The sequence below is a fragment of the Carcharodon carcharias genome, chromosome 15 (assembly GCF_017639515.1).
Source record: "Carcharodon carcharias isolate sCarCar2 chromosome 15, sCarCar2.pri, whole genome shotgun sequence".
NCBI classification, from domain to species: domain Eukaryota; kingdom Metazoa; phylum Chordata; class Chondrichthyes; order Lamniformes; family Lamnidae; genus Carcharodon; species Carcharodon carcharias.
Window position 1 is genome coordinate 129,113,566 of NC_054481.1, and position 25,876 is coordinate 129,139,441.

Below are 25,876 nucleotides of genomic sequence, written 5' to 3' on the forward strand. Positions count from 1 at the left end.
TGTGGCTGTCTCCCTCTCTAACAGGTATACCATTTTGGATACTATTGGGGGGGATGGCCTATCAGGGAAAAACAACAGCAGTAGCCAGAGCAGTGGCACCACGGCTGTCTCTGTTGTTCAGCAGTGGAGGTCAAAGCACAGAAGAGCAATTGTCATAGGGGACTCTATAGTCAGGGGCTCAGATAGGCGCTTCTGTGGTTGTGAAAGAGACACCAGGATGGTATGTTGCCTCCCTGGTGCCAGGGTCCAGGATGTCTCTAATCGGGTACAAGACATTCTGAAGGGGGAGGGAGAACAGCCAGAGGTCGTGGTACACATTGGTACTAATGACATAGGCAGGATGAGTCGACAAGGTCCTGCAGTGGGAGTTCAGGGAGTTAGGCAGAAAGTTAAAAAACGGGACCCCTTGGGTTGTAATCTCAGGATTACTCCCCGTGCCACGTGCCAGTGAGGCTAGAAATACGAAAATAGTGCAGCTGAACACGTGGCTGAACAGATGGTGTTGGAGGGAAGGTTTCCGATATCTGAGATATCTGAATCAATGGGATCTCTTCTGGGACAGGTGGGACTTGTACAAGAAGGATGGGTTACATCTAAACCGGAGGGGCACCAATATCCTGGCTGCAAGGTTTGCTAGTGTTACTCGGGAGGGTTTAAACTAGTATGGCGGGGGGGTGGGAACCAGAGCAATAGGTCAGCAGGTGAAATAAATGACTGGGAACCAGTGAATATGGCCAGTAGGACTGAAAGGAAGGGCAGGCAGGGAGAAATTACTGAACACAGTGGGACTGGGGGTCTGAAATGCATTTGTTTCAATGCGAGAAGTATAACAGGCAGATGAGCTTAGAGCTTGGATTAGTACTTGGAACTATGATGTTATTGCTATTACAGAGACTTCTTTGAAGGATGGACAGGATTGGCAGACAAATGTTCCAGGATTTAGATGTTTCAGGCAGGATAGAGAGAGATGTCGAAGAGGTGGGCGAGTTGCACTGCTGGTTAAGGGGAATATCACAGCTGTACGACAGGAGGCTCATGCAGCGAGGCAATATGGGTAGAGCTCCGGAATAGGAAGGGTGCAGTCACAATGTTGGGTGTTTACTATAGGCCTCCCAATTGCTGGCAGATTTGCGGAGATTGAGGAACAGTTATCTAGGCAGATTTTAGAAAGATATAAAAGCAATACGGTTGCTGTGGTGGGTGATTTTAAGTTTCCCTATATTGACTGGGAATCACTTAGTGCTAGGGGTTTGGATGGTGCAGAATTTGTAAGGTGCATCCAGGAGGGCTTCCTGAGACATTAGATAGTCCAACTAGGGAAGGGGCAATACTGGGCCTGGTATTAGGGAATGAACACGGCCAGGTGGTCGAAGTTTCAGTAGGGGAGCGTTTCGGGAAAAGTGACCATAATTCAGCAAGTTTCAAGGTGGATAAGGATAACAGGAGTCCTCGGGTTAAGGTGCTTAATTGGGGGAAGGCTAATTATAATAATATGAGGCAGACACTGAGGAATCTAGACTGGAGGCAGATGTTTGAGGACAAATCAACAACTGACATGTGGGAGTGCTTTCAAACATCGGTTGATAAGAATTCAGGACTGGCATGTTCCTGCTAGTATGAAGGATAAGCATGACAAGTTTCAGGAACCTTGGATAATGAAGGATATTGTGAGATTAGTCAAAAAGAAAAGGGAAGCATTCGTAAGGGCTAGAAAGCTGGGTACAGATGAAGCCTGTGGAGAATATAAAGAAAGTAGGAAGAAACTTAAGCAAGGAGTCAGGAGGGCTAAAAGGGATCATGAAAAGTCACTGGCAGGATTAAGGAAAATCCCAAGGCCTTTTATACATATGTAAAAAGCAAGAGGGTAAAAAGCCAGGGAAAGGGTAGGCCCACTCAGGGACAGAGATGGGAATCTATGTGCGGAGCCAGAAGAAATGGGAGAGATACTAAATGAGTACTTCTCATCAGTATTCACCAAAGAGAAGGACTTAGCGGTCGATTTATCTAGGGAAGAGTGTGTAGATAGCCTGGATCAAGTTGAGATCAAAAAAGAGGAGATGTTAGACGTCTTGAAGAATATTAAGGTGGATAAGTCCTGAGGGCCAGATGGGATCTACCCCGGAGTGCTGAGGGAGGCAAGGGAGCAGATTGCTGGGGCCTTGACAGAAATCTTTGTTTACTCACTTGCTACGGGTGAGGTCCCAGAGGACTGGAGAATGACCAATGTTGTTCCATTGTTTAAAAAGGGTAACAAGGATAATCCATGAAATTACAGGCCGGTGAGCCTTTCGTCAGTGGTAGGGAAATTATTGGCGAAGATTCTTCATGACAGGATTTACTACCATTTGGAAGCAAATAGGCGTATTAGTGAGAGGCAGCATGGTTTTGTGAAGGGGAGGTCGTGTCTCACTAACTTGATTGAGTTTTTCGAGGAAGTGACAAAGATGATCAATGATGGAAGGGCAGTGGATGTTATATACATGGATTTCAGTAAGGCCTTTGACAAGGTCCCTCATGGCAGACTAGTACAGAAGGTAAAGTCGCACGGGATCAGAGGTGAGCTGGCAAGATGGATACAGAATTAGCTTGGTCATAGAAGACAGAGGGTAGCAGTGGAAGGGTGCTTTTCTGAATGGAGAGCTGTGACTAGTGGAGTTCCACAGGGATCAGTGCTGGGACTTTTGCTGTTTGTAGTATACATAAATGATTTGGAGGAAGATGTAACTGGGCTAATTAGTAAGTTTGCAGCCGACACTAAGGTTGCAGGAGTTGCAGATTGTGAAGAGGATTGTCAAATGAAACGACGGGATATAGATCGGTTGGAGGCTAGGGCGGAGAAATGGCAGATGGAGTTTAATCCGGACAAATGCGAGGTAATGCATTTTGGAAGGTTTAATACAGGCAGGAATTATACAGTAAATGGCAGAACCCTTAAGTGCATCGACGGGCAGAGGGATCTGGGTGTACGGTCCACAGGTCACTGAAAATGGCAACACAGGTGGATAAGGTAGTCAGGAAGGCATATTGCATGCTTGCCTTCATTGGCAGGGGTATTGAGTATAAAAGCTGGGAAGTCATGCTGCAGCTGTATAGAACCTTGGTTAGGCCACACTTGGAATATTGCGTGCAATTCTGGTCACCACATTACCAGAAGGATATTGAGGCATTGGAGAAGGTGCAGAGGAGGTTTACCAGGATGCTGCCTGGTCTGGAGGTTATTAGCTATGAGGAGAGATTGTTCTCATGAGAACGACGGAGATTGAGGGGCGACTTGATAGAAGTTTACAAAATTATGAGTGGCATGGACAGAGCAGATAGTCAGAAGCTTTTTCCCAGGGTGGAAGAGTCAATTACTAGGGGACATAGATTTAAGGTGAGAGGAGAAAACCATAGAGGAGATGTGCGGGGCAAGTTTTTCACGCAGAGGGTAGTGAGTGTCTGGAATTCGCTGCCAGAGGAGGTGGTGGAAACAGTTACGATAGTGGTGTTTAAGAGGCAGCTTGTCAAATACATGAATAGGATGGGAATAGAAGGATACGGACCCCGGAAATACAAAATGTTTTAGTTGATGGGCAATATGATCGGCGCAGGCTTGGAGCGCCAAAGGGCCTATTCCTGTGCTGTACTTTTCTTTGTTCTTTGTTCTTTTGTCATTTAATGTCATAGAGGAAGGTGGCTGGTTAGCTTTTATGGTTAGTGTGTGGTTCAGAATAATGGCAACAGTATGGGTTCAACTCCTGTTCTGGCTGCAGTAGGCTTGGAAGAGTGGAAGACAATGACAAATCACCACTGACAAAAAAATGGCCCAAAAATTGCTCAGGATGAAGCATCAGCAGACAATGAACAAAGGGCCTCCTTTCAGGCAGGACACACATCTGTGTTGTAGAGGAATGGGAGCCGTTGCTGAGTCTTCTGCCTGTGGACATGATACCAGTTCATCCTTTCAGTCACTCTGGTTGAAATGAGCTAATGCAATAAAATCCAGACTGCTTGGGGCATTTAATTACAGTACTAAACTACTGGGGATGAAAAACAACTGCCTGCATATTTAACATGTAAATGTAAAGTTCTGGAAGTGCCCAGCAAGTCAGGCAGCATCATCAGTGGAGAGAGGAAGGTACGGTTCATGATTCAGGTTGTTGATCTTGGACATTGGCCTTGGTGGGGGTGCAGCACAGATTCATCAGAATTATATTAGGAATTAAAGGGAAAAATAAATTGAGAGTACAAATTTCATGAATTCTGTTTGTATTCCCTTGAGCTTAGTTCTGAGGGCTGAAGTAGTCAAGCTCTTTAAAAAATTAAAGGGATTTAAGTGACAAGAGAAATTCAAATGGGGTGAAAATCCAATATTTGGAGTGTAATCTTAAAATTAGAACTCAGCCATTTAAGGGTGAAATTTGAAAGCAGTTTTTTCAAATAAAGGATAGTGGAAATATGGAACTGCCTTCCTGAAAGTCTCTGGGTTCTAGGTCAGTTGAAATTTTCAAGATTGAATTTGTTAGATTTTTGGTAAGGGTATCAAAATAATACAGAGCAAAGAGGGGTAAATGATGTGGAGGACCATAAGCCATAATTCAATTGAAAATGTTCAGGGACTGAATGGTTTACTCCTGTTCTACCTTCTAATGCTCCTATGGAACTAGGTGGTAGTCGTCAACAAAGTTGTAAGAAAGGAATGCTGAAAGGATTGTTGACAAGAAATGGAAGGAGATAAATGCAGCCACAAATGAGCCAAATCAAAATTTTCCCATTCTTAATCTCCTCCTGTAAGTGAAAGCCAAGACACTCAGTATATATGATTTTTTAAAAAAACTGATCTATAAAAAAGCACTCAAGAATCTGAGGAAAACATTAAAAATGTTAACTGAAAAATATGAACCAGAAAATCGCCAGAGTCTCTGTGTGAAGAAAGGGGTAAAAGTTTGAAAGGAATGTGGGAAATAGAAACATGACAATAAGGAAACAATGAGAACAAGTTACTGGAAAAGCAGGAACTTTGCGACTCTGAGATTGGCCCCCAATCTACGCCCACTCATTAAAGATCACAACTTGCTGGCTCATGTGAACAAGTCTGGGGGCTCCGAATCATGGTTCCCTCTTCTTCATTAGATTGGATGATTGATTGATGCGCTCCACCCAGTTGGTCACCCAAAAGTCAAAATCAATCCTCTAGATTCTAATCTTAAAAGAGAAGCCTTCGCTATTTCATGTTTTGTATCCATTGTGTACCTCATAAGGAGGTATAAAGTAAAGTCATTCATATTTCATTTCTATCATGTTTTCTATTTATAGAGCTTGGGCTTCAAGTTAAACATGAATGTATTGCTACACAAAATACAGTATGTGAACCAAGAGAAGGTTATTACTGCATAGACAAACCCTGCCAGCTGGGTGGAAAGCACACAACATGCCCTCCAGGTGAAGGAGTTAAAGAGAGAGGTAAGGTGTCAGAGTTCCTTATGTTTCATTACTTAATCCTGTCTTGTAGAAATGAATATGCATGACTTTCCTCCACTATATCCTTTAGGATAGTAGCAGCAGAGGATGGACAATCAGGTACGAAGGCTGGTTGCCATATACTTGATCCTAAAGTGTCATTTGACCTTTTATTGGTCTGTGGATTTGATTATGGGCAGGACTAGGGAAACAAACCAAATTTGATATAACTAGAGGGAGCTTGTTCCCAGACAGGCGATCTGCATTGGGACACCCGATGGGCACCTGCACCTTGTCAGATTTATTCCAAGAAGGATCATGGACAAATCTGGGACAGTCTCTGGGCTGGATTTTTGGGCATGGCTGACATTGGGAATGGAGGTGAATGGGGCACAAAAATTACATGGCTGGCTGGCGTGCTGGCTTCCTGACCCCCTTCCTGACGTCAGCCATTATGGCTGATGTGGGTTCAGGGCACTGGAAGACTACCCGCCCCACAAGGCGGACAGGCAGTTAGGCTCAATAATTGCTTAACTTGCACTGCAACCGGGCGCATCTCTGATGCTGGAAGGCCTCTGGCAATCCAGCTTCGAGAGCCTGCCAGCTGCACTTAACTGGATAGGAAATCAGTCCCAATGTCAATTAAGGGGGTTTGTCAACATTCCAGGTCAACATTGCCCCCTTTGGGCTGGTTTGAGATCTGGAAATAGTCCCAGCTCTTATTTTGTGCCCCCAAAGTGAACATTCAGCCCTTTAGACCTATCTTCAGATGCACTAATTCATCCTATGGAACATTTTTCACCTATTATTAGGCCATATGGATTCAGGCTCCCTTTGCCTAATTCATCACTTGCCTTTTACTGGCCAAAACTCAATTATGCCTGAAAACTGGGCTTCCCACATTCCTGTCCACACCATCACCCCATCATCTCTGCTCAGTGACCTGCATGTCTTCCCTGTTAGACAACAGATCCCATTTAAAATCACTGGCTTCATCCTCAAATCCCTCTGGAACTACATCCAGCCACAGATTTTCTCATGAACCTGACAACCCTCTGACTCCAGCCTCCTGGACAACTCTCCCTCCCATTTTCCCACCATTGGTGGCAGAGTTTTTGATAGCTTTATTCCTGCTGTCTGCACCGTGTAGTATAAATGGTTTATGTGGGACAGGGTACAGTACCATTCACATAGTGATGTAAGAGAACTGATGACCCACACCTGGAGGTCATTGCAGTGTTGGACAGAACAGTGTGTCGAAGCAAACATGGAGACAGATCCTAGCTTAGACCCTTTACTGTACACATGTATATAGTTACTAGTAGATAATAAATACTGACAGTTGAACAACCTAAGACTATTATTACCTTACAAAGAGATACTAAGCTGTACCCAACATCCTACAACATGGTGACGGCGAATGGAAGAACCCAAAACCTTGCAAAAGCTGCAGAAGAAAGTTAAAATTCTGGAACACCTAAGGAAAAACATCAAAGAAGCATTCTAACCCGCAGAAAAGCTCAAGAAGCGAAAGCACAGATGGAAATCACCAGAGAAAAGCTCCAAGGAAAACGTGGAAGCTGAGGGCAGAAATAAAACTCTTCACTGCAGCCAAAGACTACATGGGATCCCGTGGAAGCCCAGTTTCAAAACCCAGAGAGTGCAGAGTCAGCAGACCTAGCAGGGATGAGCAAAAAAGTAAAAAAATTCCCGGATTAAACAAGTCCTGAAGAAGTTTAAATATTGCAGTGGTCAGAAATTGCCATTTAAATCACAGTGAGAGAAACCCGATTCCTGGTTCTGTGCCTAAACTATGCCGCCACAGCCAAGTCCACTTCTAAAAGAAAAGAAATAATTAAAGATTAATCACGACTGAGTAGGCAGCTTTACAATCAAGCAAAAGCCGGAATTCAACAACCCAAAAACATAACACTGAAGCAGGGAGCACTTTAACTAGTTTGTCCGAGCAGCCATTGTTCAAAAAATCTAAATGTTGAGATTGCGAGCACCATGACTGCGGGAGCCTGCCAAAACCAGCAAATGCAAAAAACACTTTGCACAGAAGCATACGGTGGCACCATCTTGGATTTTCGGAAACCTCTTAAAGCTGAACCTGCATTTAAAAATATTTAACCATGAATCAGAAATCTACTCTTCCTCGGATTTATCCAAGGCCCAAATCAATCACAAAATTGGGAAACTTGAGAAAGACATTCCTTAGACACAGGATTGCTTCAGGTTCGGATAAAAAGGCAGAAGCTGAACAAATTAACACACTGCCTTATTCGGTAGGCCGGATAGCCAATGATATAATAGCTAGATAAGGAATAAATGAATCATCTGCATAATTTGATGAAGTTTGAAAACCATTCAACACTTTTTTCAAACTTCTGAAGTAACAGAATCCTTGAAAGGGCAAAATTAAACAAACATCTCTAGCATCCAGGCAAATCTGTTGTCTCCTTCATTAATGAGCTGCATAGGTGGCCAAAGACCGTGATTACGGTGATGTGAAATCTGAGCTAATCAGGGATACAATAGTTGTAGGAGTGGCGGACGATGTACTCTCAGACATACTTCAGGTGAAGGAAGATTTGACCCTTGTCAAGCAATCTGAAATCTATTTGCAGCACAGATCCATATTAAGAGGAGAAAGTAAACCCCACTGATCAGCTAGAGAAACAGCACAGAAACGGGGATACTCCAAGCCGAGGGAAACAATACCCTAACTGAGCAGTAGAGCAACCATGCCAGCACTGTGGAGCAAAGCGGCCCCACAGGCATGATCAATGTCCAGCAATTTCAGTGTAGCTTTCAATGTAACTGAATAGGACACATCGGAAAAATGTGCAAAGCTAAAACATCAAAACACAGAGGATCGCAAGATGATTCATGAGGTCAAGACAGCACACCAAGAGGACACACAACCATGCTTCTTGGGTCAGGTCAAAGATCCTGGATTTTCATTCTGGAATGCAGGCATCTCGGTTAATCTCACAAACTTTAAGTTGGACATGGGAACCAATGTTACCATCCTATTGGGCAAAGAACCGTGGCTGAGAGACCCCTGGCTAAGAACAACAGACGCACCACTTTATGGGCCCAGAGGTATCCGACTTCCGATCATAGGCGTAATTCTGGAACCATTAAGTTATGGTGCCAATCAAACCTTCGAACTAATGTACGTCATCTGTAACCATTCTTTTTCTCTCCTGAGCAGAGATGCCTGTGTAGCCCTAAATCTCCTCAAAACAGCAGAAGATGTCAAGACAACATCTGTCATAAAATATACAGAACTGAAATTTCCCAAGAACTCCAACAAGAAAGGTTCTCTCGACTGGGCCTTCAGCTCTGAATTGTCTTCTTTCTTTGCACAGCTGATTTGTCCACTTTCTGTGCAGGTGCCAGAAGCCCTTCGTTGGTCAGAGCAACCAACCACTCACATGGTTACCACAGCGCCTGGAGTGGATGGTAATCAAGAGAGCAACCAACAGCGAGAAGAACCTCAACCTCTGGCTCTGACTCTGTTGGTCAGATAAACTCGGAGGCCACAAAGGCGATGCTGCAATCCCCAGCCAGCATGACAGTGCCATGGACGATGTTGGAGAATAGTAGCAGCCATCCACTCATCACAACATGCTGCCAAGCAAAAAGGTGAGCTTAATACCAATCACACCCTCACAACAGGAAGGGCCATCTTCTGTCCCAACATGTGTCATGGTGAGCCACATGAAGGAAGGAAAGGAAAGAACACTGTAGAGATGAGCCCTGAGTTCCTTTGCCCCATAAAGAATAGGGTAAACCAACTAATTTCTGTCACTATGGAATCAGCAAAGAGTGATTCAGTGTCAAAGAACGGAAAAATGATAAAAAGACATCCTGATGCCAGAACAACTTCCAATTCAAAGGTAGACCTGCAATGACAGGGCCTACCACTCCCCTGATTGTAGTGAGAACAAGATATAGAAGGGTTACAACGCCTCCAGACCGCCTGAACCAATGAACTCAGAGACTTGAAGACGGGAGATGTGATAGTAGTAATGTTGTTAATACAGTGCGTAAATAGGGATAACTTATAAATACGTTGGATAAAGACTTCGGCGGAGATGTATATAAGGGTCTGACACATAAAGGGTTAACATGGGTCTGGGTACAGTACCACCCACATAATGATGTAAGAGGACACATGATTCACAGCTCGAGGCCAGTGTAGGGTTGGACAGAGCTGTGTGTAGAAGCAAGCCTGGAGACAGCTCCTAGGTTAGACCCTTTACTGTACATATATACATTGTTACTAGTAGTTAATAAATACTTTTGGTTGAACTACCTAAGTCTACAAATAACTTACTAAGAACTATCGAACTACATCCACCACTTTACAACAGACCTCCCTCCTATATCCCAAATTCCTCCAGTAAGAAGAATAGGAGTAATACAGTACTTACCTCTTAAGATGAACTGCAAACTGCAACCCCACACAGTAGACTTAAGTACACAAGATAAATTGGATCTTAAGGGGGTGCTAATTATTTTACTGAAATGTTTACAGTGATTACTTAGTGTAAGCTGTAAGCCAACACCGGTTAGAGATAATTAAGCACACAAAAGAATCAGACCAAAACAATGTATGAGTGGCTGTGCGGGCACCCGTAACTTCCCAAAAACATGGGGTGCATCGTGGCAACTTTATCATTGATAATAATGATAAGACAAAAAATTTTGTGGTATTGGTAACATAAAAACCCTTTATGTGCCAGACCCTTATACTACACTTCCCCTCAAGTTTTATTTTGCCCTATTTTAAATGCGGGCGGTTTTAGTACAAATAAGCTTCAAATGATTGAGAGTAAACTGGTTTTTAACAGTAACAGGAATGGTGGTCCTGATTTTGAGGTGTCAGTAGTGGTGAACACTGGTCAGATGAGGCTCTGGTGATGGCCCTGCTGGGCCACTCTTTCAGGATGCAGGGACAATACTGAGTGAATTTGGGTGCATTACCTGCAAGTTACACAGATTTTCATGTACCATGTATTATAGCTGGTAATTTCAAACATTAGGCCTCCTTTCCAAACAGACCTTGGCAATACAAAGTCAGTTCCAAAGATCTGATACCAACATTGACACATTTATTTTTCAGGTACAGATTTCACAGATACTGTGTGCGAGGTGTGCCCTGAAGGAACATATTCAAGAACTGATTCATCAACTGAAGCATGTGAGAAATGGACTGAGTAAGTACATCAAAAAAAAATCCAGAATTTTTAACTTGCAACATCAGTGTATGGTTGGCTGTAATTTGCAAACATACAGTGGGGAATTTGAACTTCGTGGGTGGGTGGGTGGGGAACGGCTGTCAGTTTGTGCAGATTGGAATGGGTGGTGGGGTTGTTAAAGAAACAAAAATGCCAGCATATTGGGAACACGACAAGAAGGTGACAACTTCTTTAACCAGTCCTGTTTCGGAAGCACGTGCAAAGCCCCTGTGGGACAGTTCGGGCGATGCATTACTTATGTTAAAAACCAATTGGCTGAAGATTTATCTCTGCATTCTGGCTTTAACTGCCAGCACTGGGTTTCCTGGGCTGTGTGAATCTCACCAGGGTGAACATGGTGAGAGCAAAGGAAGGATTAATGTGTCTGTGAAATTGACAGGCTGCAAAGCCTTGAAATACTGAAGACAGGCATTTCTTTGTCTAAGTGAAAGACTACTGCTCACAGGACTTGTTCTGAGAGTGTGTTTTTACTTCTTTGTAGCTGATTTCAACACTTGAGGATATTTCTGCAAGCTTGCACTTTCTCATTTTTATCTGCACTCTGTAAGACAGAGGGGATCAGAGGAGAAGGGACAGAGCCAATAACTTCTGAGCTCCAGGACATCGGAACTGGACGTGCTGGGGAACTCCCCCAACACCCCTCACCCCTATACCTCTGGACATCCCCACCTAAGGATTGCACAGCAATTGCTCAGGAAGTTCAAACTCCTGTTGGGCAATTGGCCGGCATGGCATAAATTGCAAGCTTTGGATGGTTCCGACTGTCTTACAGTAACAGTTACCTAGAAAGAGTTAGAAGAATTAAAACCACTTCTAAGTTCTGGGTAACTATAATACTGAGCCTATCCCTGCTCCCGACATCCCACTGAACTACCCCCACCTCCCACCACCAAACCCGCCCCAACCAACTAAACTCCCTATTATGACCCAGCAGTTGGTAAAGCTGAGTTATTTAAAAATCCCAGAGGGAAACTTTAAATAACTGTCATAACCCATATTTTTATTTTTGTATGTTTTGAGATGCAGCTCTAAATTCAGGAATCAGACCACCAGTTCTCGAGGGGTTTTATATCAAAATACATGAGAAATTTATTAATTTACACAAGTTAAGTATATACACATGGCTACAAATAACTACTGTCATAACTTTTAACAAATGCCTAAACTAATCTGCATTAAGGCAACAGCAACCCGTAGACTTTCAGAGGACACCAGACAAAGCATTTACACCTTACAAATTCAAAATGAGGTTCTTTTCATTTTGGTTCCTGTGGAGACAGTTGTAGGCTTACAGCTGCTTTGATCTTACATTGCCTATGCCTTGCACACACAAAACTGCTGTCTGTTATACCCAACTTGGCTCATTCTATGTAAATTCTCATTGTATCACCGGCCCCATTGACCTCCACCTCTTCTAACAATAAAACCCCTTTCATTGTACCAATTTTATTAGTAATATAAACATATTGCTTGGTCTCTGCCAGCTAGGTGCCAGATTTCACCCCCCCTTCTTGAATGCTCTATTCAAAAAAATGCAAATGCACTCTACCTCTCTTACATCTCAACACTAGTACACATCAAAGCATACAAACAGGCTGCCTTTAATCCAATTAAGACTCACCCACAGACTAAACCTCTATCTTAAAAGAAAAAATAGTTTCCAATAATATCATATATGTTAATAGCTTCATGATACTCCCCCAACCAACCAACCCTGAGCACCCGATCCACCCCCTACCCCCAAACCTGCCCAGTTACCTTACAAACTTACCTTCCCCCAGGCTTCTCAAATAGCTGGACCCTTAAACTTACCTCCTTTACGGCAGCTAGTGCTGTAAAAAGAGGTCGTGGCTTCCTTACCTCTGACTCTCCTGCCCTCGACACAAGGCCTCAGGAACCCGCTGTACTGCACAGTTCTCATCCGGCCTGAGTCGAAAGGTTGAGCAGAAATGGAGTGGCTGGATTTCATGGTAAATAAGCTGGTAGTGGAGTGGCAATTTAACTCTGATTGCCACTCCACGGAAGTTACAGGCCAGAGTTCCGATTCGCAGAAAGCAATACTTCCAATACAGAGTTTACTAACAGGGGAGAGGAGGATGCAGAGATGCTTCAGTGTGATTTGGACAAGCTGAGTGAGTGGGCAAATGCATTGCAGGTGCCGTATAATGTGGATAAATGTGAGCTTATCCACTTTGGTAGCAAAAACAGGATGCAGGTTATTATCTGAATGGCTATAAATTGAGAGAGGGGATTGTACAATGAGACCTGGGTGTCCTCATACACCAGTCGCTGAAGGTAAGCATGCAGGTGCAGCAGGCGGTAAAGAAGGCAAATGGTTTGTTGGCCCTCATAGCCAGAGGATTCAGGTACAGGAGCAGGGATGTCTTGCTGCAATTATACAGGGCCTTGGTGAGGCCACCCCTGGAATATTGTGTGCAGTTTTGGTCTCCTTATCTGAGGAAGGATGTTCTTGCTATAGAGGGAGTGCAGCCAGGGAAAAGTGTTTGTGGTGAGCATTGAAGACAATTCCCGGGACGGTAGGACTGACATATGAGGAGACATTGAGTCGGTTAGGGTTATAATCACTGGAGTTCAGAAGAATGAGGGGGTATCTCATAGAAACCTATAAAATTCTATCAGGACTAGACAGGGTATATGCAGGAAGGATGTTCCCGATGGTGGGGGAGTCCAGAACCAGGGGTCACAGTCTGAGGATACAGGGTAGACCATTTAGGACTGAGATGAGGAGAAATTTCTTCACCCAGAGAGTGGTGAGCCTGTGGAATTCGCTACCACAAAAAGTAGTTGAGGCCAAAATATTGTTTATTTTCAAGAAGGAGTTAGATATAGCTCTTGGGGCAAAAGGGATCAAAGGACACGGGGAGAAAGCGGGAGCAGGTTATTGAGTTGGATATCAGCCATGATCATAATGAATGGCGTAGCAGGCTCGAAGGGCCAAATGGCCTACGCCTCCTATTTTCTACGTTTCTATGACCCTTCTAATTCTCATCTATATACTGCCCTTCAACAACATAATTTGAAAACAGAATGTTACATTCCACTTAACGCTGATGCCACTCAGCTCTGTCTCACCACCACCTCTCTCATTCCCTCCACCATCTTTAACTTGTCAGACTATTTGTCCAACATCCAGTATTGAATGAGCAGAAATTTCCTCCAACTAAATTTTGGGAGGACTGAAGCCATTGTCTTCAATGCTCACCACAAACACTTTTCCCTGGCCACCGACTCCATCCTTCTTGTTGGCAACTGAGTTGAGGCTGAAACAGACTGATTGAAACTTCATATGTCCCTGAGTTGAGCTTCTAACCATGTATCTGCCCCATTACCCAGACTGTCCAATTTCTATTCTTGTAATATTGACTGCCCCTGCCTCAGCTCATCTGCTGCTGAAATTCACATCACCTTTGCTACCTCTAGACTTGACTCGTCCAAAGCTCTCCCTGACCAGGCTCCCATCATCCACCCTACTTAAACTTGTGCTCATCCAATTCTACTGCCCATATCTCAACTTGCACAAGTGCCACTGACCCATCATCTTTGTATGTGCTCACCTGCATTGGCTCCCAGTCTGGCAGTACCTCAATTTTAGATCTTTCATCCTTGTTTGTAAATTCGTCCAGGGTCTCGTACTTTCCTATTCCTGTAACCTCCACCACCTCACAAGACTTTCGGATCCAAACTTCTCCAATATTTTGTTTTGCATTTATGAGACGTGGGTGATGCTAACAAGGTCAGCATTTACTGCTCAACCCTAATTGCCCTTGAGAAGGTGTTGATGAGCTGCCGTCTTGAACTGCTGCAGTCCATGTGGTGTAGCTACACCCAGAGTGCTGTTAGGAAGAGGATTCCAGGATTTTGACCCAACAACTGTGAAGCAACAGAGTTATAGTTCCAAGACAGGGTGATGTATAGCTTTGAGGGGAACTTGCAAGTGGTGATATTCCCATCAGTCTGATGCCCTTGTTCTTCTAGATGGTAGGGGTCAGGGGTTTGGAAGGAGCTGTTGAAGGAGCCTTGGCAAGGTGCTGCAGTGTGCATCTTGTAGCTGGTGCACATTGCTGCCACTGTGCACCATTGGTGCAAGGAGTAACAGTGGTGGTGGATAGCATGCCAATCAAGTGGGCTGCTTTGTCCTGGATGGAGTGTTGTTGGAGCTGCAATCATTCTGGGAAGTGGAAAGTATTACATCAGACTTCTGACTGATGCCTTGTAGATGATGGACAGGCTTCAGGGAGTCAGGAAATGAGTCCCCCACTGCAGAATTCCCAATCTCTGACCTGCTCTTGTTGCCACAGTATTTATATGGCTGGTCCAGTTCAGTTTCTGGTCAATGGTAACCCCGAAGATGTTGATGTTGGGGGATTCAGCAATGATAATGCCAGCTTGGGAAGATGGTTAGATTTTTTCTTTTGTTGGAGATGTTCATTGCTTCGCACTTGTGTGGCTTGAAGGTTACTTGCCACTTAGACCCAAGCCTGGATATTGTCCAGGTGTTGCTGTATATGCACACGGACTGCTTCAGTATCTGAGGAGTTGCAATTGGCACTGAACACTGAATCATCAGCAAACAATCTCACTTCTGACCTCTTGCTGGAGAGAAGCATTGTTAAAGCAGCTGAAGATGGTCTGGCCTGACACTTCCCTGAGGAACTCCTGCAGTGATGTCCTGAGTTGAGATGATTGGCCTCCAACAGTCACAGCTATAATCCTTTCCTGGCATGACTCCAACCATAAAGAGATTTCCCCAATTCTCATTGACTGTTTGGTACAGCATTTAGTCCAAAGCTGCCCTGAAGTCAAGGACAGTCGCTCTCACCTCATCTTTGGAATCTAACTTTTTTGCCCATTTTGGACCATGACTAACAAGGTCTGGAGCTTAGTGACCCTGGTGGAACCCAAACTGAGAATCAGTGAACAGATTTTGTTGTGTAAGTTCAGCTTGAAAGCACTGTTGTTGACACCTTTCATCGCTTTGCTGATGATTGAGAATAGACTGATGAGGCAGCTTTTGGCCAGATTGTATTTGTCCTGTTTTTTGCGGACAAGACGTAGCTGGGCAATTTTCCACATTGTTGGGTTGATGCCAGTGTTGTAGCTGTACTAGAACAGCAGCTGGGCTGCAGATAGTTGTGGAGCAGAAGTGTTTACTATTACAGCTGGAATGTTGTCAGTACCCAAAATCTTTGCCAAATACATTCCTTTCAATCATTTCTTGATACCATGTGAAGTGAATTGAACTGGATGAAGACTGGATCTGTGACACTGGGGATCTCAGGAGGAGGCCGAAAAGGATCATCCACTCGGCGCTTCTGGGTGACAACGGTTGCAAATACTTCAGCTTTGTCTTTTGAACTGATGTGCTAGGCACCCACCTCAGTGAGGATGGGGATATTTGTGGATCCTCATCCTCTAATTAGTTGTTTAAATTGTCCACCATCATTCCCAACTGCATGTGGCAGGACTGCAGAGTTTTCACCTGATCTGTTGGTTATGGGATTATTTAGCTCTGCCTTTGCTTTGCGTTCCTGTGTTTAAAATGCAAGTAGTCCTGTGTTATAGCTTCACCATGTTGACACCACTTTTTTAGGTATGCCTGGTGCTGCTCCTGGAATGCTGTCCTACACTTCTCATTGAACCATGGTTGATCCCCGGATTGATGGAATTGGTAGAGTTGGGGATGTGCTGGGCCATGAGGTTACAGATTGTGGTTGATTACAATTCTGCTGCTGACGGCCGTAAGCACCTCATGGCTGCCCAAATTTGAACTGCTGGATCTGTTCTAAGCCTGTCCCATTTAGCATGATGATAATGCCACACAGCACAGTGGAGGGTGTCTTCAGTGTGAAGACGAGACTTTGTCTCCACAAGGATCATGTGGTGGTTACAGCTACCAACACAGCTGTCATGAACAGAATCATCTGTGACAGGTAGATTGGTGAAGGTGTGATCAATTAGGTATTTCACTCTTGATGGTTTCCTTATCACCCTGCTGCAGGCCCACTGTGGCAGAAATGCCCTTCAGGACTTGGCCAGCTTGGTCAATAGTGCTGCTACTGAGCCACTCTTGGTGATGGACATTGAAGCACCCCACCCATAGAACCATAGAAAAGTTACAGCACAGAAGGAGGCCATTCGGTCAACTTGTCCATGCCAGCCTGAGGATACCCAGGTGCCCTTTCTATTCCCACCTTCCTGCACCCGGCCCATAGCCCTGCAGCTTACAGCACTTTAGGAGCAGATCCAGGTACTTTTTAAATGAGTTTAAAGTTCCTGCCTCTACCACCAACTTGGGCAGCGAATTCCAGACACCCACTACCCTCTGCATAAAAAAAGTTCTTCCTCTTGTTCCCCCTACACCTTCTGCCACTTATCTTGAATCTATGTCCCCTGCTTCTCGAATTCTCCATCATGGGAAACAATTTTATTCTGTCCACTCTATCTATTCCCCTCATAATTTTGTACACTTCAATCAAGTCACCTCTCAGCCTTCTTTGCTCTAAGGAAATTAACCCCAACCTATCCATTCTCTCCTAGTAGCTACACTTTTCTAACCCTGGCAACATTCTTATAAACCTACTCTGCACTCTCTCCAGAGTACATTCTATGCCATTGCCCCCCTCATTGCAATGTTCAACATGGAGGAGTACTGATTCATCAGCTGATGGAGGGCGGTAGGTGATAATCAGCAGGAGGTTTGCTTGCCCGTGTTTGACCTGATGAACAATACAGGCCATGATAATAGTAAATGACACTTAACTACTTTCAAATCATATCCATCTTCCCTCTACGTTACTGATTAATAGCTGTGACAGGAATGTCATACAGACTCACTTGGTGTTCGCCTGATATTATCATTAGCAGACAGTTCTGATCTCATGTATTTTAAATTTTAGAAAAAGAAAATATCACAAGGGCACGCCAGATCAATCAGCAAAGTGAAAAAGACCAGTTAGCGTTTCAGTGTGACGCTTCAGCAAAGTTCAGTTCTGAGATTTTGTTTCATTAAATCTCATCCTTGTTACTGAAGTTTCTTGAAAATTATTATTTTTTTCCATCCTTTCACAGGACATGGGCATTGCTGGTTAGGCCAGCATTTATTGATCATCCCTTATTGCCCTTGAGAAGGTGGTGGTGAGCTATCTCCTTAAACCATTGCACTCTTGGTGTCGGTACACCCACAGCACTGTTAGGAAGGGAGTCCCATAATTTTGACCCAGTGTCAGTGAAGGCACAGAAACAGAGTTCCAATTCAGGGTGGTGTATGGCTTGGAAGGGAGCTGTGTTCCCAAGCATCTGCTGCCTTATCCTTAGTTAGTGTCGTGGGTTAGAAGGTACTGGAAGGGACCTTGGTGAGCTGCTGCAGTTCATCTTGTAGATGGAATACACTGCTGCTGCTGTGTATTGGTGGCGGAGGGAGTGAATATTTAAGGTGGTGGATGGGACGTCACTCAAGTTGCTGCTTTGTCTTAAATGGTATTGAGCTTATCGAGTGTTATTGGAGCTGTGCTCATCCAGGCAAGTGGAGAGTATTCCATCAAATTCCTGACTTGTGCCTTGTTGATGGTGGGCAGACTTTGGGGAGTCAGGAGGTGAATTACCCGCCTCAGAATTCCCAGCCTCTGACCTGCCCTTGTAGCCACAGTATGTATATAGCTGCTCCAGTTCAGTTTCTGGTCAATGGTAACCCCCAGGATATTGATACGGGGGGGATTGGCCTAAATTAAAAGGCCTAACTGGCGATCCTTAAAGACATCACCAGAGGCCTCCGAAAAAGTAAATTTTTGTGGGCTTTTAAGAATCTTGCACCCACCCAACATCTGTTTCAGCCCCCTTTCCCCTCACCCCACACCAGTCCTAACCCACCAACTTCTACAGCTGGTTGATTACCGCCTCTTTGGGAAATGAACATAAAAGCAAAATACTGCGGATACTGGAAATCCAAAATAAGAACAAAAAAACCTCTATTTTTAAAACAAATTTCCAATAATATTATATACATTAATCACTTCATGACAGCCACACAGGTGTCAGGCAATGGTCATCTCCAACAAGAGAGAATCTAACCATCTCCCCATGACACTCAATTGTGTGTCTTAATTGGATTAAAGCCAGCTAGTCTGAGTGCTTTGATGTATACTAGTTTTGAGAGGTAAAAGAGGCAGAGTGCTTTTGCATTTTGTTGAATAGAGCATTCAAGAAGGCGAGTGAAATCTGGCAACTAGCTAGCAGAGACCAAGCAATATGATTATATTACTAATAAAATTGGTACTATGAAAAGGGTTTTACTGTTAGAAGAGGTGGAGTTCAAAGGGACGAATGATACAATGAAAATTTACACTCATTGAGATATGCTGGATATAACCGGTACCAGTTTTGTGCGTGCAGGGCAGAGGCAATGTAAGATCAATGCCTTTAAGCCTGCCACTGTGTATGAAAGGAAACAAAGTGAAAGGTACATTATTTTGAATGCGTTAAGTGAAAATGCTTTGCCTGGTGTCTGCTTAAAAGTCGATGGGAATAATTTTCCATCGGCGAGCGGGGGCGGGGCCCACTTGCTGACGTGGAAAATGTCATCCAAAACTCTCTTACCTGAGCAGTGATGCCAGGCGGTTGTCCCAATGTCACCACACATCATTTAGATTGTCAGTTCGGCAGGCACGTAGCCATGTCAGCTGCGCACCCTCCGAACTGTCTAAGGCCCTTAAGGAAGTCATTTGTTAAGAATGGTTAAGATTGCTGCCCACCCAATCTTAAGGTTGGCGGGCACGTGAAGAGCCCAGGCGCCTTTCCCGTTTTTCATGAAACTTCATCGATGGGCAGGTTAAGATTTCGTGAAGCGTTTTAAAATGTAATAACAATTTATACTTTTAGTCTTTGACATGTCCCAGCTCATGTGATAGTGTCACATGAGGGGACATGTTTTAAAAGTGTTACAAACATTCATTTCAAGCTTTAGCGCTGAAACAATCTCCCTGATGCGCCTCTGTGCCTCGGGGAGATCTCTAAGAGCGCAGGGAACCTCTCAGGGAATCCACCCCCTGCCCGCACAGGGACCTCTCAGTGCTTTCAGCTGTGTGTCATGATGGATGGGCCTTAATTGGCCCACCCACGTAAACTGGCGGCGCCCACCAGATTGGAAGCGCCAATCGGTTTCGCGCTCGTTCCTGCCCTCCCCCACGCAAACACCCCAACGGGGGGATTATTCTCCCCTATGTGTTGCTGTTGCCTCAATTGAGATTAGTTTGGGAATTTGTTATATGTTAAGATAGTGGTAATTTGTAGCCATGTATATGTGTTTAATGTGTTGTACCTTAATGAAATGTTTCATTTAATTTAATATAAAACCTCTCGAGGACTGGTGGTCTGATTCTTGAATTTCAAGCTGCATCTCGAACATACCACTTAAAAATATAGGTTATGACAGTTATTTAAAGTTTCCCTCTGGGATTTTTAAATAACTCAGCTTTACCAACTGCTGGGTCATAACAGCGGCACAAATGTTAGTTGACTCTTATAAGCCAAAGTGGATTTGAAATAGTTATAGCCATGTCTCAGTCAAAGCAACAACAACAACAAAAAAGCACGGTTAAAGTAATGAAATGTCCTAAGGCTATTCACAGGAGCACTGTAAAATAAAACATGACACCAAGCCACATAAGGAGATATTAGGTGAGATGACCAAAAGCTTGGTCAAAGAAGTAGGTTTTAAGGATTGTCTTGAAGGAAGAGAGTGAGGTAGAGAGGGGTAAAGATGTAGGGATGGAATTCCAGAGCGTGGGGCTTTGGCAAATGAAGGCATGACCCCACTAGTGGAGCACTTATAATTGTACAGGAGGAACGTACAGGAGGCCAGAATTAGAGGAGCACAGATCTCAGAGGGTTGTGGGGCTGAGGTACATTACAGAGAGAGAGCTATGGAGAGATTTGAAAATGAGGATGAGAACTTTAAAATCAAGTCATTACTGACCGGGAGTCAATGAAAGTCAGTGCACACAAGGGGGATCAGAAACAGGACTTGCTGCAAGTTAGGGTGCAGGTAACTGAGTTTTGGATGACTTGAGGTTTATGGAGAATAGAATGTGGGAAAGCATCTTTTGGAGTCATATGCCCATGGATTCAAGCCACACTCCAGAGACTTGAGCACAAAAATCTAGGCTGTGCTTCAGTGCCTTATTCAACAAGTAATATTAAACTGAGGATCTATCTGTCCTTTTAGCTGGAAATGAAAAATCCCATGAGACTATTTTGAAGAGGATCTTGTAGTTATTCCAGGTGCCTGGCCAGTAGTTATTTTCATTAAATATAATGAATCAGCCTTCTATCATTTCCTGTAATGGTAATGGGCTTGGAATAAGACTTCCACAAGAGATCAATTGTCACAGGTTTGTTATAAATATTAATACAACAACTAACGTGGATATTTGTGTTGATTTAATTTTTTTCTGCATTTTCCCCAGTTGTAAGGAACACAACCAAAATCAGGTCAAACTAGGAACCTCTAGTACTGACACGATATGTGAAAAAAAGACTAATCTAGTCGCTATACTTGTGCCTGTTGTCATTGTGCTTATCGTAGCTTGCGCGGTGGCTTTTTTTATTTGGCAGAGAAATAGAAGGCGAGTACTTCTTTTGATTTACTGTGTACATCTTCCTGTTCCAGTATGATTTGCCATATTCTTTCAATTAGATTGGAAATAATTTACTTTTCTTTTGAACAGCGTATACTGCTGTCAAACCCGTGAGGAAATTTGGCAGCAGGAGGTCACAACAGAGAAATCATGGGATCAGTATCTGACAATTAGTGGGAAGAGGGGCCTGAAGAAGATCGTGGGGGGGTGGAGGAAGTGCAGATGGGAGTTGAAGGTTCAAGAACAATTGAGGGAAGCCTGGTCTTAGGAGATCAAAGGACTCCTTGCAAAGCCTGGTGAGGGGAAGGGAGAGCATTCCTGATCCACCTGGCCCACAGGGAGTCCTAACTGAGAGTTTTTTTTGGTATTTTGCTGCAGTCAGTGTGGACGTCCCCCAGACTTTGTTTATTACGTTGCAGCCTGATTGGTATCTTCAGGCTGAGACTTTGAATTTAATTTACTGGCAGGTCCTATCTGCCGGTAGTGAGCGTCTTGGTTGACTTCAATTTTGTCAAAGGTAAGATGGTGCCAGGTAGGTACAATGCAGCCTCAGCTGTTAAGTCACCTCGGCCTAATTTTAACCTTTGCCACATGTGATGAGCAAGGGTGGGAGTGTATTAAAATTAAGGCTAGTGTGTCATTTGCTATGAAGAACACCTGCTATTTTCATGTTGGGCCAGACCTGCGCTATGTACAGCAACACCAAGAGTGCCTCACACCTGATCACCAGGTATTTACCCGCAGGGTATCAGAGTATCATTCCCGCGTGATAGTTTTTGTGTTACCATGGTCACACATTCCTTCCTGTTTTTGATGGATGCCCTGGCCTCTCTGAACCATGACCTTCCTTCCATCAAAAGGTCAGAAGTAGGGATCTTCGCAGATGATTGCACAATGTTCAGTACCATTTGTGACTCCTCAGATACTGAGGAAGTCCTTGTCCAGATGCAGCAAGACCTGGAAAATATCCAGGCTTGGGCTGATAAATGGTAAGTAACATGCAAGTGCCAGGCAATGCCCATCACCAAACAGAGGGAATCTTCCCAGCTCCTCTTCACATTCAGTGGTATTATCATCACTGAATTTCCCACTGTTAACATCTTGGGGGTTACCATTGACCAGAAACTGAACTGCACCAGCTATATAAATACTAAGGCTACAAGAGCAGGTCAGAGGCTGGGAATTCTGTGGAGAGTGACTCGGCTCCTGAGCCCCCCCAAAGCCAGCCCACCATCTTCAATGCACGTCAAGAATGTGATGGAATACTCCCCACTTGCCGAGATGAGTACAACTCCAGCAACACTCAAGCTTGACACCATCCAGGACAAAGCAGCCCACTTGATTGGCACCCCAGCCACCACCATAAACTCTCTCCACCACAGATGCACAATGGCAACCATGAGTACCATCTACAAGATGGACTACAACCAAGGCTCCTTCGACAATACCTTCCAAACCCGCAACCTCTACCAGTGGGAACGACAAGGGCAGCAGATGCATGGGAACATCACCACCTGCAAGTTCCTCTCCAAATCTCACACCATCCTGACTTGAAACTATATCACTGTTCCTTCTCTGTCCCTGGGTCAAAATCCTGGAACTCTCTTCCTAACAGCACTGTGGGTGTTCCTACTGCAGCGGTAAAGAAGATAGCACAACACTACCTGCTCAGGGGCAATTAGGGATAGTCAATAAATGCTGGCATAGTCAGCAATGCCCACATCCAATGAACGAATAAAAAAAAATCCCTATCACCTTCAGTTAGTCTAACCTGATGGCAAAGGGAACAAAGGATCATTTGGCTCAGTTTCCAAAGAACATGGTCTCGCTCTTGCCACAATTTACTTTGGTTCCCAAGGCTGCTTCAGACTGGCCACAGATGCTCATCAGTCTACGCAGAGACTGTGGATATGAGCAGAACACAGTGATGTCATCCATGTACAGGGAGGCTTTAACCTGAGTGCTTCCGCTGCCTGGAATCGCCAGCCCTCTTATGCCCACATCCTTCCTGATGGACTCAGCAGAAGGTTTTAAGCAACACACAAACAGACAGGGGAGAGCCGACAGCCCTGTCTGATTCCAGTTTTGATCAGAAAGCTTTCCAATTCCTGTCCATTGTTCAATTGTGGATTTCATCCCCAAACCCCATTTTGGAGAGCACAGCCATCATGGAGGGGTGTGAAATTCTGACAAGGGTCTTCTCCTGGTCCAAGCTGATGAGGTAGGTATCCATCCCCTGTCTGGCACAAAGGAGATCATATCCCTGGAGTAGCACTAGGCTATCAGAGATCATCCTGCTGGGTACAGCCCAAGTCTGATCAGGATGGGTCACCAGTTCCAGAGCAGACTTGAGTCGAATGGTGAGGATCTTGGACGGAATTTTGTCGTCCATGTTAAACAGTGAAATTTGCCACCAATTTCTGATTCCCTCCCTCTCCCACTTTCACCTGTGGCTGAGGTTGATGATGCCTTTCCTCATGGGTTCTGACATGCCACCAGCCAGATGCATGCTCTCACACATTTCCAGCAGGTCTGGGCTGATCCAGTCCCATAGAGTCAAATGCAACTCAGCTGGTAAACCATCACTTCCAGGAGCTTAACTTGTCTCAAAGGATCTGGCAGCCTTTGTCAGCTCATCGGCTTTAGTGGTTTGTCCAGACTCTCCTGTGTCCTGTCATCTAAGACCTCCTTGATAGAGGACAGGAAGGACTGGGAGGCTGTGTTGTCTGTGGGCTTCACATCATAGAGTCTGGCATAAAAGGATTTGCTGATCCTTAGTATATCAGACTGCGATGACGTTACCAAGTTATCTTCTTCCTTCAGGCTGCTGATCACAGCACTGTCTATGTGTATCTTTCGGAAGAACAACATGAACACGTCTCATCCCGCTCCACAGAGCAGACTCTGGACTGTAAGATGATCTTGCAGGCAAAGATGGAGGCTTGCAGGTTCTTCACCTCTTGGAGATTCTCCTTGACATCGAAACCCATCGACTGTGGTCTGAGCAGATTCTATATGCTTTTCTGGAGTCAAAACATTTCCCTCTGTTCTTTTCTATCCTTCTGAATACCTTTGAGGATGAAAAACTTCTTGATGTTTGCCTTGATGACTTCCCACCAGTGCATAGGAGACTCGAGGAGGGGATTCAAGGTTTTCCAGCCTTTGTAATCCCTTTTGAATTCCTCAATGTGTTTTGGGGTCAGTCAATTCACGTTCAGCTTCCATGTCCCCCTGACAACCCTCTGGTCTTCATGTAAATGGCATTTGGCCACTCGGAGGCAATGCTCAGAGAAGCACACCAGCTTAACGTCAGTGGATCAGACCATGAACGCTGGGGACACAAAAAGAAGTCTGTCCTGGAACGGATGGGCCTGTCTGTCCTCTACCTGGTGTATCTGTGCGGTGCTCCATCTGTAGGGTTGCTAAGCCATCAGGCAGCTTGGCGTCTTTTACTGTTTCTATCAGGAGTCTGGATGTGGTATCCAGTTTGCTGTTGGCCCTCCTGGATCAGCCAGCCGCACCATTGATGAATTTGATATCACCACCTAGAGGGCTGTGCCTGGGACATTGCCAGCAGCAGTGGGAGCCACTGAAGGACTCCCAGCCACTTGCTGTTTTGAGTCGGGCATACACAGAAATTGACCGTGGAGCATTTTTGTACATTACATCTGGTAGGAGGAGGTGCCCGTCCAACACCTCCTTAACTTCGGAGGTGGTGGAGTTGCCTCCCTGCAGCAGAATACCCAGGCCAGAAGAACAGAATCATTTCCTTCTTACTAGTTCAGTGGCCCATGGGACCACCATTGCCTGGAGGTGCTGAGGTCCACCCTCCTGCAGAAACAGCAGATCAGCTTTTATCTTGACAAGGTACCCCAAGTTCGAAACACATCGGGTAGTAGACTTAACACTACGCACTTTACTGGAGGCAATTTTTAGACCCACTTAAAACACTGTTGCTGAGCAGACCCATTGTCTGTGAGGGTTCTGGCTTTTGGGCATGTTCCTGCATACTCATCAAATTCAGAAACAGTCTTCCCGTTGTTGGGCTGAGAAAGCTGTCCTGGTCCCCACCACCAGTGTTGTTCCACCCAAGTGACATCGGAGGAGTCATGCAAGGAGCGCGGTCTGGGCTGCCCTCCATTGGATAAGTGTTTCCATTCTGTTCCTCCTCCAGTACATGGCTGCTCCTGGTTTTCCAGAGCCAGGGGGAACTGGCCTGTTCGGTGTTTCCCATATTTTGGAGCTTGTGTTTCTTCTGCTCGAGCTCCTTAGTGTTTTGCCACTTCTGCAGGTGTCATCCGTGTCCCTCCTTATACAATGAGAAGCAGCCACAGAAGTCCGTTTCGGATGGGAAGTGGCTTGGTCCTTTCATGGCCCCTTCTTCCTCTCAACTAGGTGCCACTCACCCAGTTGTCCCTCTACCGACTCCTCCTCCATTGATTTGATCTGCTGAGGGAGCAGCTCAGGACAGTATGGGTGTTTGACACTCTGCTGCCACATCCTTTTCCTTTT

General features: G+C 44.8%; 1 protein-coding gene across 1 annotated transcript in view; it reads left to right on the forward strand.

The window, feature by feature from the left end:
* Window positions 1-25,876, forward strand: part of LOC121288707 (tumor necrosis factor receptor superfamily member 14-like) — a 50,943-nt gene that overhangs the window by 12,644 nt on the left and 12,423 nt on the right. The window contains exons 4-5 of the mRNA XM_041207453.1: window positions 5,296-5,442; window positions 10,577-10,670. Of these exons, the coding sequence (XP_041063387.1) occupies window positions 5,296-5,442; window positions 10,577-10,670 (241 nt within the window). The remainder of the gene's footprint in view (window positions 1-5,295; window positions 5,443-10,576; window positions 10,671-25,876) is intronic.